This window comes from Pogona vitticeps, chromosome 5 (genome assembly GCF_051106095.1).
Source record: "Pogona vitticeps strain Pit_001003342236 chromosome 5, PviZW2.1, whole genome shotgun sequence".
NCBI lineage: Eukaryota > Metazoa > Chordata > Lepidosauria > Squamata > Agamidae > Pogona > Pogona vitticeps.
This window is the reverse complement of record NC_135787.1, coordinates 196217181-196228944: the sequence shown is the minus strand read 5'-3', so window position 1 is coordinate 196228944 and position 11764 is coordinate 196217181. Positions and strand designations below refer to the sequence as shown.

The 11764-nt window shown below is 60.6% G+C and overlaps 1 protein-coding gene across 3 annotated transcripts; it reads left to right on the top strand.

The window, feature by feature from the left end:
- The first annotated feature begins 1578 nt into the window (after positions 1–1578).
- On the top strand, positions 1579–11489 carry GARIN1A (golgi associated RAB2 interactor 1A). Of its 3 annotated transcripts, XM_073002361.2 has the most exons (7): positions 1579–1753; positions 3006–3906; positions 6447–6625; positions 8167–8425; positions 8713–8831; positions 10476–10534; positions 11092–11489. In XM_073002361.2, exons 3-7 carry the CDS (start codon positions 6501–6503, stop codon positions 11328–11330), a joined length of 801 nt encoding a protein of 266 aa, XP_072858462.2. In that variant the 5' UTR covers positions 1579–1753; positions 3006–3906; positions 6447–6500; the 3' UTR covers positions 11331–11489. The 3 variants fall into 3 exon arrangements, with proteins under 3 accessions (XP_072858462.2, XP_078232906.1, XP_020659403.3); XM_078376780.1 differs by lacking the exon at positions 1579–1753 and having other exon boundaries at positions 1855–3906; XM_020803744.3 differs by lacking the exons at positions 1579–1753; positions 3006–3906 and adding an exon at positions 5266–5500.
- The last annotated feature ends 275 nt before the right edge of the window (positions 11490–11764 follow it).

The window sequence follows — 11764 nt, the reverse complement described above, 5'->3', positions numbered from 1 at the left end:
ACTCCCATTTCTTTAAGGACTTGCCATAGTTTGCTGTGGTCCACACAGTCAAAGGCTTTTGTGTAGTCAATGAAACAGAAGTGGATGTTTTTCTTTAACTCTCTGGCTTTCTCCATAATCCACTGCATGTTAGCAATTTGGTCTCTAGTTCCTCTGCCCCTTCGAAATCCAACTTGTACTTTTGGGAGTTCTTGATCCACATACTGCTGAAGGCTACCTTGTAGGGTTTTGAGCATAACCTTGCTAGTGTGTGAAATGAGTGCAATTATACAGTAGTTGGAGCATTCTTTGGCACTGCCCTTCTTTGGGATTGGGATGTAGACTGATCTTTTCCAATCCTCTGGCCACTGCTGAGTTTTCCAAACTTGCTGGCATATTGCATGTAGCACCTTAACAGCATCATCTTTCAAGATTTTAAATAGTTCAACAGGAATGCCAACACCTCCACTGGCCTTCTTGGTAGCCATAGTTTCTAAAGATTTAGATGAAGAAGGAGGCAGACACCCCGTCTTCCTGCCAGGAAGGAGCAAAGCCTTGAAGCAACTTGTAGTGAAAGCGAAAGAGGGAATTGCCAATGCAGGACTCCCAACTGAACCTGGAGAAGATCAAAATCATCAGAATGACACAACCCTAGTTCAGGGCGATGTAGGGGAAAGGGTAAGAGGAGCTCCCCCTGGGAGGTCAGGCCAGGCGGGGCAGTGAAGTAAGCCTAAGGAGAGGTGGGGGCGGGGGTGGGGGAACCGACCTCCGGCCAGGGTGGCTGACCTTTCTCTGGATCCTCCTAGCTATTCAAGAGCAGCCTTTCAGTGGGGGGGGGGGGAAGAGAAGTACTGGGGCAGCCCAAGGCAAAGCAGGGGACGTGGTGCCTTCCTCTTTGGTAGGATGGTGGTGGTGGTGGTGATGACCACTCTTAGGGCTCTATTGATGTGATGGTTGTCCCACCTTTGTACTCCCCCCCAAACTGAAACTCAAGGTCTGCTGGGGCACACCTTGGTTGTGCAGCTGGGCACACAATCACGCCTGGGCCCCATGGCTGTGAGCCCGGCAGGCCACAGTTATACCACCTGTCTGCGAACCACCCCTCGGATTGGGGCCAATGAATTCTAAGATGACAATTTATGTAAAAATTGTAAATGCATGGCCGTTTCGAAAGAACTCTTGGCCACCTGGAAACAAAAACAGCCCTTTCCCAGGAAGCGAAGCCTGCTCTCCAGGCCTGGCGCCAGGCGCTGGTTTATGGTGTCCCCCCCCCCCCTTGCCAGGCTTCTGCCCTCCAACCCTTCCGCTGGGCTGCAGCCGCGGCCGAACGCAAAGGAGGCTCGGCCAAGCCCTTCCCGGGCAGGAGGCAGCTCGGAGCCGTGGCACGTTCTGCACGGGGCGGAGGAAGGACGAAACCGCGCGGCCCCCCCCCCGCCTCCCCCCCCGCCTCCCCCCCCGGTCAGGATCCCAGTCCGGGGAAGGGTCGCGGCCACGCCGCAGGGGGGGGGCCGGGCGATCGGCACGTGCGGGACGCGGCGGGCCAGGCGGGAGGGGCCCCCGGCGGGGAGGGGAGGGGCGGGGCCGTCGCTCCGGGGCCTCCCTCACCCCCCCGGAAAAGCCCCGCCCCGGGGAAGAGGCGCATAAGAGGCGGGCGCCCGGCCCCGCTCCCCCCACACACACAAGGGTCCTGCCGGAGGGGCCGAGCAGCAGGCGGGGGGCGCGCGGGAGGGCCGGCCAGGGGAGGCCCGTCCGGTCCCGTCCGTCCGACCAGCCCGTAAGCCTTTCCGGGAGGGGGAGCAAGGGGGGGGGGTCCGCGCAGGGAAGGGAAGGGGAGAGACGGTCCCCGGGGGGGGGGCTTTGCGCAGGCGCGGTGGGCCGGAGGGGCAGGGGGCTGTCCGGCCTGGCTTGGGCAAGGGGGCGGCAGAGGGGGGGGGGTCGGTCAGTCCGCCCGGAAAGAAGGCCGTTCAGATCCCTCCCCGCTCCCGAAACGAGGCCTTTCCTGGACCTCGAGCCCCCCCCCCCGGCCCCAAAAGGAAGGGAAGGAGGAAAAGCGCCACGGGCTGCGCGCACCCTGTCGGGATCCTGAGACCCCCTTCCCGGGGCGGGGAGGACGTCGGGGGGGGCTTTTTTCCTCGCGGGCGGAGCCCCGTCGAGGCCCCTCCGCGGCGGTGTCCGGAGAAGGCCGGGCCGGGCCGGGCTGGCGGAGGGTCTCCCGGCGCCTCGGAGACCGGCAGCCCCTTCCCTTGGACGCCGCCGTCGGGGGTCTCCCGCGGAGGAGGTGCTGCCGACAGCCCCCGCCCCGCCCCTCCCCGCCAGCTGTTTCCGCAGGGGAGCGCCGCCTCGGGATGCAACGCCCCCCCTCCCGATCCTCTCTGCTGGTTTTTCTGCCCCCGACACTAGCGACGGGGGGTCCGAGCTGCGCGGGATCCTGGCCTGGCCTCGCCGGGGCTCTCGGGCGCGGGTCTCCGGCCCTTGCGCCGCGCGCGGGGCCGCCTGTGGCTGCGCGAAACCAAGCCGGGCCCCTTTCCCCCCCCCCCCATCCTTGAGGTTTAGAAACCTGCCGGAGGGCAAGGGAAGTGGGCGGTTCAAGTTCTTCTTATTTAGTCAGATCGGAGGGTTCTCGAGGCCTTGACCACGAGGGTCTCTCCGCGCCAAGTCATGTAACAGGGCAGAGGCGCGCATGCCGCCTCCCTTTCTGCGCCCTTCCTCCTCCTCCTCCTCTCTCTCTCTCTCTCTCTGGCGGTGGAGGGGCTGAGGCCGGCTCTGTCCCTCCCCAATCCTGGCCTTGGTTGAAATTCTAAAGCTAATGAGAACGAGCCGGTGGGGCTGATTTTCGCGATCCCGGGCATTTATTTGGCAAAAGTGGGAGCTTGCTCTGGACCGTCTCTGGAGGGGGAGGAAGAGGAAGGGGCTGGAATGGGGAGGTTGGGGGGGGCTTCCTTCCATTAACGGGGAGGGGGTGTCGTCCTAGGAGCCGCTGCAAAGTCCCCCCCCTCCCCTCAGGGTGTGTGCTTTTCCCTTTTCAGGAGCCCTCGAGAGAGAGCCGCGCCTCGGGAGGGTGTCAGCCCCGTTGCCGGCCGCCATGCCTTGGTTGGTGAAGCTCTACCTCCTGGGCCTCTTCCTCTCGCTCGTGACGGCCTTCTTGGGCCTGGTGGACTTCCTGGGCGACCTGAGGCCCCCGCAGGGCCTGGACCCCTGCCTCTCCGGGCCGTGGATGGAGCCGGAGCAGGGGAACCCCGTGGACGGCCCCCACGGGGGTCTCGTGGGGGACAGAAGGACCAGCAAAGCCTTCGGCTCGTTCTCATGAGCCGCCGGACGGCCTCGGTGGACCACAGGCCACGTGGATGGGATGCAAGGGGGCGTGTTGGGGGGGAGGCGGCGTAAATCTGGATGGTGCTGCTCCCCTCTGGCCTGCCGTGGGACAGGAAGGGACCTGGAGGGCTCAGTCGAAGAAGCCAGGCCTGCATGTCGCCACTGGAACTCAGCGACCAGCCCTGCTGGATTAAACCATCCGTGGGGTGCATCTGCCGGGAGCTGGAGACCACGCCGGGAACTCTGCAAACGCATACCACGGATCTGCCATGAAGCGTGGCCGCTAAGGGCCTGTGACACATGGAAGCGGGGTTGCCTCCCTGTATCTCTGGGCCTTTGTTCCTTGGGCCGAGGGCTGGGCTGGGCTCCGCATGCTCTGGCCACTTGGCCTCCTCCTTTCTCCGCTGTGATGATGGATGCCGGCCCCTTAGCTGCTGTGCCACGTCGGAGAGAAGTGGCTTTGAAGCTTTCCGGGCCAGGATCGGGATTCCCCTCCAGCCATGATTTCCCCAGAGGACCGAGTGCGGGTGGGGCTGGTTGAGGAGGAGAAAGCCCCCCCCAAGGAGCCAGCCCCCCCTCTGGGGTGCCTGGAGTTTTCTGCACTGCAGCGAGAAGGTCAGGCCAGGCAGCCCGTAAGGCAAAGGCGCTCCCATCTTTGTGAGTCCTTGGCGTGTCCTTTGACCCAGGCAGAGCCCTCTCAACACCTGTGTCTGGAGTTCCCCCACCTGGGAGTGGGAGTGGATCTCTCACCAGGCCAGTGGGGGGCAGCAGCAGCTGCTGGTGGAAAAGGAGGGGGGGCTGGGGCAGGGCCCGATGCCCACAGGGATTGAGGTCCCTTGCAGACGGGGGAGGGGGGAGCGGCTGGCAGCAAGGCACCTCTGCCCCCCCCCCGGAGGAAGAAAGGCAATGGTGCGCGAGGGGCTGAGCTGCCTGGAACCCAAGGTGGTATCCTGTTTCCAGTACAATGTCAGTTGCAGAGTTTGGGCCCCGAAAAGGAGCCAGTTAGGGCTGCGGAGGAATCATCATCCCTCCCCTACAGAGTGCGGTCCCCCAACCCTGGCCCCAGTGGGGTCGGGCGGTCCCTCCCTGACCCTAGGCCGTGGTGGGGCTTCTGGGGCGGGGTGGGGGGTGAGGGGGGGCAGAGGTGCCGATGCCTGTCCGGCAGCCGAACCGAACGTTGGACTAGCCCCAGCCCAGCCCTCGAGGAGTCCAGGCGGCCCTTCGTCCTTTCCTCCTCCTCCTCTTGGCTCTTTCTGGCTGCCTTGAAGAAGTGGGGGTGGGGGGTGGGTGGGGGGTCAGGGGCACGGACCCCTCCTCACTGAGGTGTGTTTTAACTAAAATCCATCCCCTTCAGCTCCCAGCCGATGGATGGTTCACCCTGCAGGCGGCCACGGGTCACGTTTTTATTTAAAATAAAAGCTGGGTTGTTTTGCTAAACGGCAGGAGTCTGTCTGTGCCGGGTGGGGGTGTTTCCTTGGTGCAGCCTCTGTGTGTGTGTGTGTGTGTGTGTGTGTGTGTGTGTGTGTGTGTGCGCGCGCGCGCGCGCGCGTGCGCGCAAACCCCTCCTTCCACAGGTTTCTCTCCTGTCCTGGGAGTTCCTTCTTTCCTGAGTGGCAAATAAAGGGCCGCTGACTGCTCCCTCCTGCCGGTGGGGCTCCTCCCAGGTGTAGCTTCGTTCATCAGGCACTGAAACCCACTGCGCCATGAATATCTTGCTCAAGCATGCTGTGTAACCTCAAAAGCTTGCTTTGGTGCCTTGAACAGGAGCCCTTCTCGTGTGCTGCCTTCCTGTGCCTGGATTGCAAGGGCTATCTTGCAAGGCCCAAGGGATAGTCAGTGTGACATCACAGCCCTGGCCAGTTGGCCCCGCCTCCTCCAAGGCTGTTGCTAGGACGCCGGCTCTGGAGGCGGGATCAGCTCAGCTCTGCCCCCTGCTGGCCGACCAGCCGAACCAGGTTAGGGCCGGGCTGCGTAGGTAGCAGCCGCAGCCCTAAGGGATGCTGAGCCCCGGCCGGTGCTTGCCTCCTCCTCCTCCTCCTCCTCCTGCCTCCCTCCTCCGCACAGCCCCATGGCCAGAAGGGGCTCAGCTGGCCACCAAGAGGCTGGCAAGGCGCTCGGCTTGGAAGGGGGCCCGCTGTGCCAGCTGATCCACTCGCCCGATTACAACGTGTTCCCCAACTCTGCGGTCTTTGAGAGCAACTTTGTCCAGGTACCGCCCGCGGGCAGGATGAGCCGAGGGCCCCTTGGAGGCAGGAGGTCGTAGGGAGAGAGGAAGGGGCCGAGAACTGCAGCAGCTGCCGGGCATCTCTGGGATTAGACTCGGGTGTGCACACACACACAAATACACGCACACAAACACACGAGTCCACCGAAGAAGATTCATTCCGAGCAACCTGGGTTTTAATAGGTTTGTGCGCGCCTTCCCTCTTCAGCCATCCTTGCGATGTCCTTCTCGACCCGACACGCCAGCCTCTCTCTCATCCCCACAGCCAGCTTGGGGGGCTTGGACAACTGTGGCCTTCAGCCTCTCCGGCATGTTTATGAGCAGGCAAAGCTGGGGTTCGTTGGCAGGCAGAAGGAGCCGGCCGAGACCCTTCGCCTCGAGGCTGCTCCTGGGTGGGGGAGAGGGCAGCTCCCTGGTTCGGCCTGCTAGGCTTTCTGTGCAGGACCACGGATGCAGGGGCCCTTTTCCCGAAGGGAGGGCCGTATTGGGGCCTCGTGTGGCCCTTTCGGGGCTACAGCGGGACCTTCTCCTTGTCGGGGAGGGAATCTGCACGGACTCGGCTCCTACCATGGGAGGGCAAAGGCGCCTCCGGAGCATTCCTCGGCTGTGCCTAGAAAGCACCAAGGGAACGGAGTGGGAGCCAGCTGCTCCTCTTTGCTGACCGTCTTTGCTTGCAAGCAGAACGGCTGGTGCAGGGGGGGGGAGGACGACTCCTGTCACCCCTGAAGGGGCTGAAGCCTTTGGCTTGGTTACTGGACAAGAGCCTCTCTCCTCCTCCTCAGCTGCCCCTCAATTTCAGGTCAGGGGGGCACAGCCATTTGCCCCCCGGGAGAAGGCAAGCAAGCAGCAGCCTTGAGCGACGGCTGTTTGTGCTCCAGACCTATAACTGGCCCTGGTTGGGGGGTGGGGGGTGTCGGACATTTCCCAACAGGTCACGAAGAAGGGGAAGTGGGTGAACATCACCAACGTGCCCACCATCGTGATCATGGGCGTCACCTCCTCGGACCCCTGCCTCCCCCTCCCCAACGTGCTCCTGATGGCCAAATACAGGAAAAGCCCCCCGAAGGGGACCAGCGAGTCTCGGAAGCGACCCGCCATAGAGCTGACCAGGTAAAGGGGCTGGGTATGTGTGTGTGGGGGGGGGGTGTTCTCCAGCGGTTCAGGCTGCCCGAGCAACTTGCCCTTTGCCCAAAAAAGTGCCCTTCTCCCATCCATGCCTGGGTTAGGGCGGGCCAGGCAGTCTTTGAGAAGAGAAAGCACCCCCTTTTGTCATGTGACCACCTTTCTCGGGTCCTTTCCTGAAAAGCTGGGCTTGCCCTTCCTGAGCCCGTCTCCCTCGCCACACCTTGCCAGCCTTCCGGGGCTTAGGACTGTGTCCTGAAAGAGGATCAGGGGCCCATGCAAGAACTTTGCCCCCCCAGCAAACGCGGTCTTGGTGACCAGCCGGCAGCTTCGGCCGGTGCAACTTGGTCAGCCGTGTGGGGCTCCTTCCCTCCGCTTCAGAGTTCCTGCTGGCGGCCAGGCCCAGTTTCAGCTAAGGGGAAAGTCCTCGGTGAGGAGAGGGGACTCCGCTTTGCCCTTTAGGACTGGCTAGGAATGAAGGGTTGGGCCCCCGTGCCGACTGCTCACCTGACCAGGCGTTTGGAAACGTGCCAAGGGGCTTTCGGAGTAAGGATCAGGCCTCCAATCCTGCCGCTACTCAACAGCTCTGCTTCCTCCACAGCACAGAAGCCCATCTTCCACGATCCCCGTTTTCTTCTTTTTAATAATTGATTTTTAAAAAGAAAGAAAATTACAAATAACAGAAGTAGTAACTACACACAATACACAAAAAACCTTTCCCCACCCGTGCCACCACCTTCACCCTTGGGACTTAGGTAGCCAATAATATCAATGTGTACCCCTTTTCACCCCATTGCTCTCCCAAAATATATGGATTCCTTTGCCGGCCTTTAGCCTTTCCCCTTCAAAAGCACATGTATTCCAACTACCTATAGATTCCATAGCCTGATCCCCCTTCTGCTTTCTCCCATGTTGGCGTCAAAGAGCCCCTTTCCTGCCTCGCTGGACTCCATCCACCAGCAGTTCCCTGCCCTCCCTCCCTCCCCCCCGACTGCCCCCTCCCTTGTGCTGGATTCCTGCTGCTCACTGGCCCCCTTGGCCCTCCAGGGCTCTGTGGGCTTCTGCCCATGGACAAGGGCCCTTCACGGCCCTGCTTCCCGTGGCCCTTGGCCTGGGCTTCCCTTTCTCTTTCTCAACGGCTGGCTCGGCTGGGAAGAGTCCTGGTGGGATGTGGCCTCTGAATTCTCCTTGAGCGCACCTTTAAAACATCATCTGGTAGGATAGATGAGGCCCGAAGGTAGAACGTGGAGGTCTGTGGCCTGTGGAGAGGTCATGCCCCCCTCCCCTCCCTGGAACTTGCGTGTGCAACCGCACTCTGGAGCGGTTACGGGGCTCCCAGACCACTTCGCTGTCCGCTGCGGGTCCAAGGGAGCCCTGCCGTGCGGGAGGGCTGGCTGGCCCTGGCGCCCTCCTCCGCGCCACCCCCACCACACCGCTCTTCCCTGCAGCACCTTTGGCCCCGTCTCATCCAGGTCCCAAAGCATCTGACCCCCCCCTCCTTTGTCTGCCTCTCTCCCGCCCCCCTTCAGGATGCTTCCCCTCAGGTACGTCCGGCTGTCTGTCCACAATGTCGCCTTGCGCATTCTGAGGGTTCAGACCATGACCCGGAAAGTCTACTTCCTGCAGCTGCACCAGGAGCATCCCCGGGTGGTCTTCACCCTGTGGAGCCGGCTGGCCGACATCCTGCAGTGGGGGCTCTCCATCACCACCAAGGACCCCGCCATCCGCATCCGGCACAGCCTGGTGCCCAGCAGCGCCAGCAGCAGCGCCAGCAGCTCCTCAGCGGAGGTCAGATGGTTTCCCGGCCGGCCGGCAGGCAGGCTCCAGGGCTTCCCTCCCCGTCCAGGAACAGAGACCCCCCCCCGCAGGTCCCCTTCTTGCCCCCCCATTCATTGATCCTCCCCTTCCACATGGCTGTTGAAAGGGGAGAGCAGGCGCCCTCCTTCTCTCTGGGATGGCGAAGACAGGGAGGGAGAAGGGGCTCCTTGGAGGAGCGGGCTGGGCAGAGAGGAAGGCTTGGCCCTGACATCTCTCTCTCTCTCCCCCCCCCCCGCTTCTCTCCCCTGTGACCACAGGGCTCTGATCGGTCACCCCGGAGGAGCCCGAGTCTCATGAAGAAAGTCAAGAAGAAGGTGTCCGGGGTCTCCTCAAACATCTCGGGAACGTCTCCGAGGAAGAAAGAGCAGCAAAGAAAGTGAGTGGATCCATCCATCGTTGGCGTGGTAGCTGGCAAAACATGGCGCAGCAGCTGCTCGTCCCTTATCCCTCCCCCCAGCCTTTTAAACTCCGGCAAACGGCCGGATAGCTAGGTGGTTCAAGGCATCTGGCGGTGGAGCCAGAGGTTGGGAGATCGAATCCCCTGCTGTTCCTCCTTGATAAGTCTGGACTGATCCCCAGGGCCCCTTCTAGCTCTGCAGTTCTAAGAGGATGATGATGATGTTTTTAGCTTTGCCTGCTGTGGCGTTTCCCTCCTTCAAAAATGGCTGGTGCCACGGTGGCCAAACATTAAAAGAAAAAAGGAAAATCCCTGTACAGACTAACAGACTTATTTTAATATAAATTTTAGTGGATTGCAATCTATTTCTTCAGAGGATACTGGATTTGGGACTTGGGTGCAGGCCAGAGGATGTTGGGGTGGGATGAGTGCAAAATGGGGCCCACAATCATACATGGGTCTTAAGCTTTCAAAAGCCTAGTTAGCATCAAAATCCTGGCAGTCAGGGAGATACCGTTAACTACTGGTGTGCAAGCCTGTGAAGTCAGGACCCCTGCTCTCATGAAGTGTGAATTAGTTCATAGGGTTTTTGATCTTTTGGGTTTTAGTTGTGTTTGTTGTGCTGCAATCAGAATCTTTATGTGAAGGACTGAAGGGAGGAGATTAAAAAGAATCCCCACCTATCTGTGTGCTAAAAAGTCCTTGTCCTTCTTCAAACCCTGGTGCGTAGTCTGGAGTTTGTGAACCTACCCCAATTTAGCCAACCTGTCTGTCTCCCTTTCAGATCTTTCCCCTTGAGATCAAAGACCAGGGATGTGGGGAAGGGGAAGTCACCTAAGATCACTTGAGGAATTGAGAGTAGGATCTCAGGGATCCTTCTGGGGAATGACTTCAGCCGGCTGACAGTCTGAGGCTGAAAAAAATAAATAAATAGAAGGGCCAGACCTTCCACCGGAGCCAAGGAGCGACAAAAGGTCTTTGGCCAGTCTTGGCAGTAGGGCCTCCAGGAGGGAAGGACGTCTCTGCAGAGGACAGAACAAGGAGCTGGTTAAGCCGGATCTCTGGCTTTGGGGGCCAGAGCTATAACAACCCTGCAGCCCTTGTGGCCAGGGCTTCGTGAGAATCACTTCCCTTCCTCTCAGCCAGGGCAAGCAATTCCACGGATGGGGCTCCTCTGCCTCCCCCCCCCATATAGCCCCGGATTTTTAAACCCGGGTATGTTTCCCGTCTCGTTCCTGTGGGGTCCTGTGTGCATGTGTCTGTTATGAACTAGCCTACTCTTGAGTATATCTGGGAACACTTGAAGGGGCTGTACTATCTCAGCGGCACACACGGACTGAGCATCAGGGTCTGCTCTCAGAGGACAACCTCGTTCCCTGCTCTCTAAACGTTGGTTGTGAACAACCAGCCTAAAGAAAACTTCTGTGTCACCCTGCAAGCTTACATGCTCTACTGCAACCATCAATTGCTCCTTTGAGAGAGAGAGAGAGAGAGAGAATGTGTGTGTGTGTGTGTATGTGTGATCAGTTCAATTGAGTTTTGTAGAAATGGGCCCATTTCGCTTCAGAGAGGGCAGAAGTCCGTCCCTGAAGCTACTCTTTCTTGTGCTTCCTCCCTGGCCAGGATGTCCTTCCACGCAGACCTCCAGGAAGACGCGTTTGCCGTACCGAATGACATACGAGGTAAGAGCCCCTCCCTGGGAGTTCTGCCCCTTCCCATCCTTCAGCAGCCCCCTCACCCAGCCTCTTGTGGAATGGGAACCAGAGGAGCCGAAGGGAAGAGCGAGGAGGAGAGAGAGCCCGTCTCGGTCAGGGTGGGAGCAGCCAGAGCAGTCTGATGCTGGGGGAGACCCGGGAGAGCCCTTCCGGAGAGCTGGCAGCCTTGGAGGGAGTTTAGAAAAGTGACCCTTTTGTCCGACCACCCCCACCCTCTCCCAGCCACCATGATCAGGAGGGGGGCCGCCAACCTGGGCCGGAGGATTCCCCAGATCATCCCAAGAGGCAACTTTTCCAGGTTGCATCTCGCCTCTCGGTCTGGCCCCTTCCTTGGACAGACTCTGGGGAAGCCCGCCCTGCCGCCTCTAGGGGGAGCCAAAGGCCAACCCAAGTCTTGGCCCCGCTCAGTTGGGCTCCCGCTCCGTCCGCATCCCATGGGAGTTGGCTTTTGCAGGCAGACCTGTTCAAACCCTCTTCTTCTTCTTCTTCTTCTCCTCCTCCTCTTCGCTCGCTCCTTCTCCCAGTGCTGTTCTACGACATGCCTCCACCGCTGGTGTGCGCGCGATGCAGAGGGCGGCTGTCGAAGGCCTCCCCGAGAAGAGGCAGTAGCGACCCCGGGACCCACTCCTCGGATCTGGACCTCCTGCGCTGGATGGACGACCAGAGCTACGGCCTCTGGCAGCAAGAGACTCCCACGTGGCTGCAGCCCCTTTGCCGGCTGAGCAGCCTGGCTGCTGCCAACGCCAAATACAGCCCCTCATGACTGAGGATGGGCCACCGTGAGGCTGGCTGGCTGGCTGGCGGGCTACAGGGCTACGGGACCCCACCCCACCGCCAGCGCCCACAGGGAAGCGGGCAGGCTGGCTGGCTGGCAGAAATTGCAGACAGAGAACTAACGCAAGGAATAAACCTACCAAGCTCAGCCTGTGCCCAAGACTCCCATTGTGGGGGTGGGGGGGTGCAGGGGGGTGTTTCTGGGTTTAGAGGGTGTCTGATCCATCTTGAGATCCAGGGTTGGAAAAGGGCCCCTTCCGTGGGTGGACCGGTGGGAGAAGGAAGTGAAAACAACTGGAGCCCCCACCCCTGTTTCCTTTACCAAGGCAGGGGGGGGGGACTGCCTTCACTGGCCTTCTTCCCTCTCCCAATATTGAGGAAGGGGGGGGCGCTTCCTTCCAGCCAAAGTCTTCAGAAGAGAGT

What these genes read in the sequence shown, in the direction of transcription:
- GARIN1A (XM_020803744.3), top strand. Translation starts at nt 5,360, where the DNA reads ATGGCCAGAAGGGGCTCAGCTGGCCACCAAGAGGCTGGCAAGGCGCTC. An exon ending in CCCGCCATAGAGCTGACCAG is followed by an intron (nt 6,626 to 8,166) that starts GTAAAGGGGCTG and finishes GCCCCCCTTCAG; the next exon opens with GATGCTTCCCCTCAGGTACG. An exon ending in CGTACCGAATGACATACGAG is followed by an intron (nt 10,535 to 11,091) that starts GTAAGAGCCCCT and finishes TCCTTCTCCCAG; the next exon opens with TGCTGTTCTACGACATGCCT.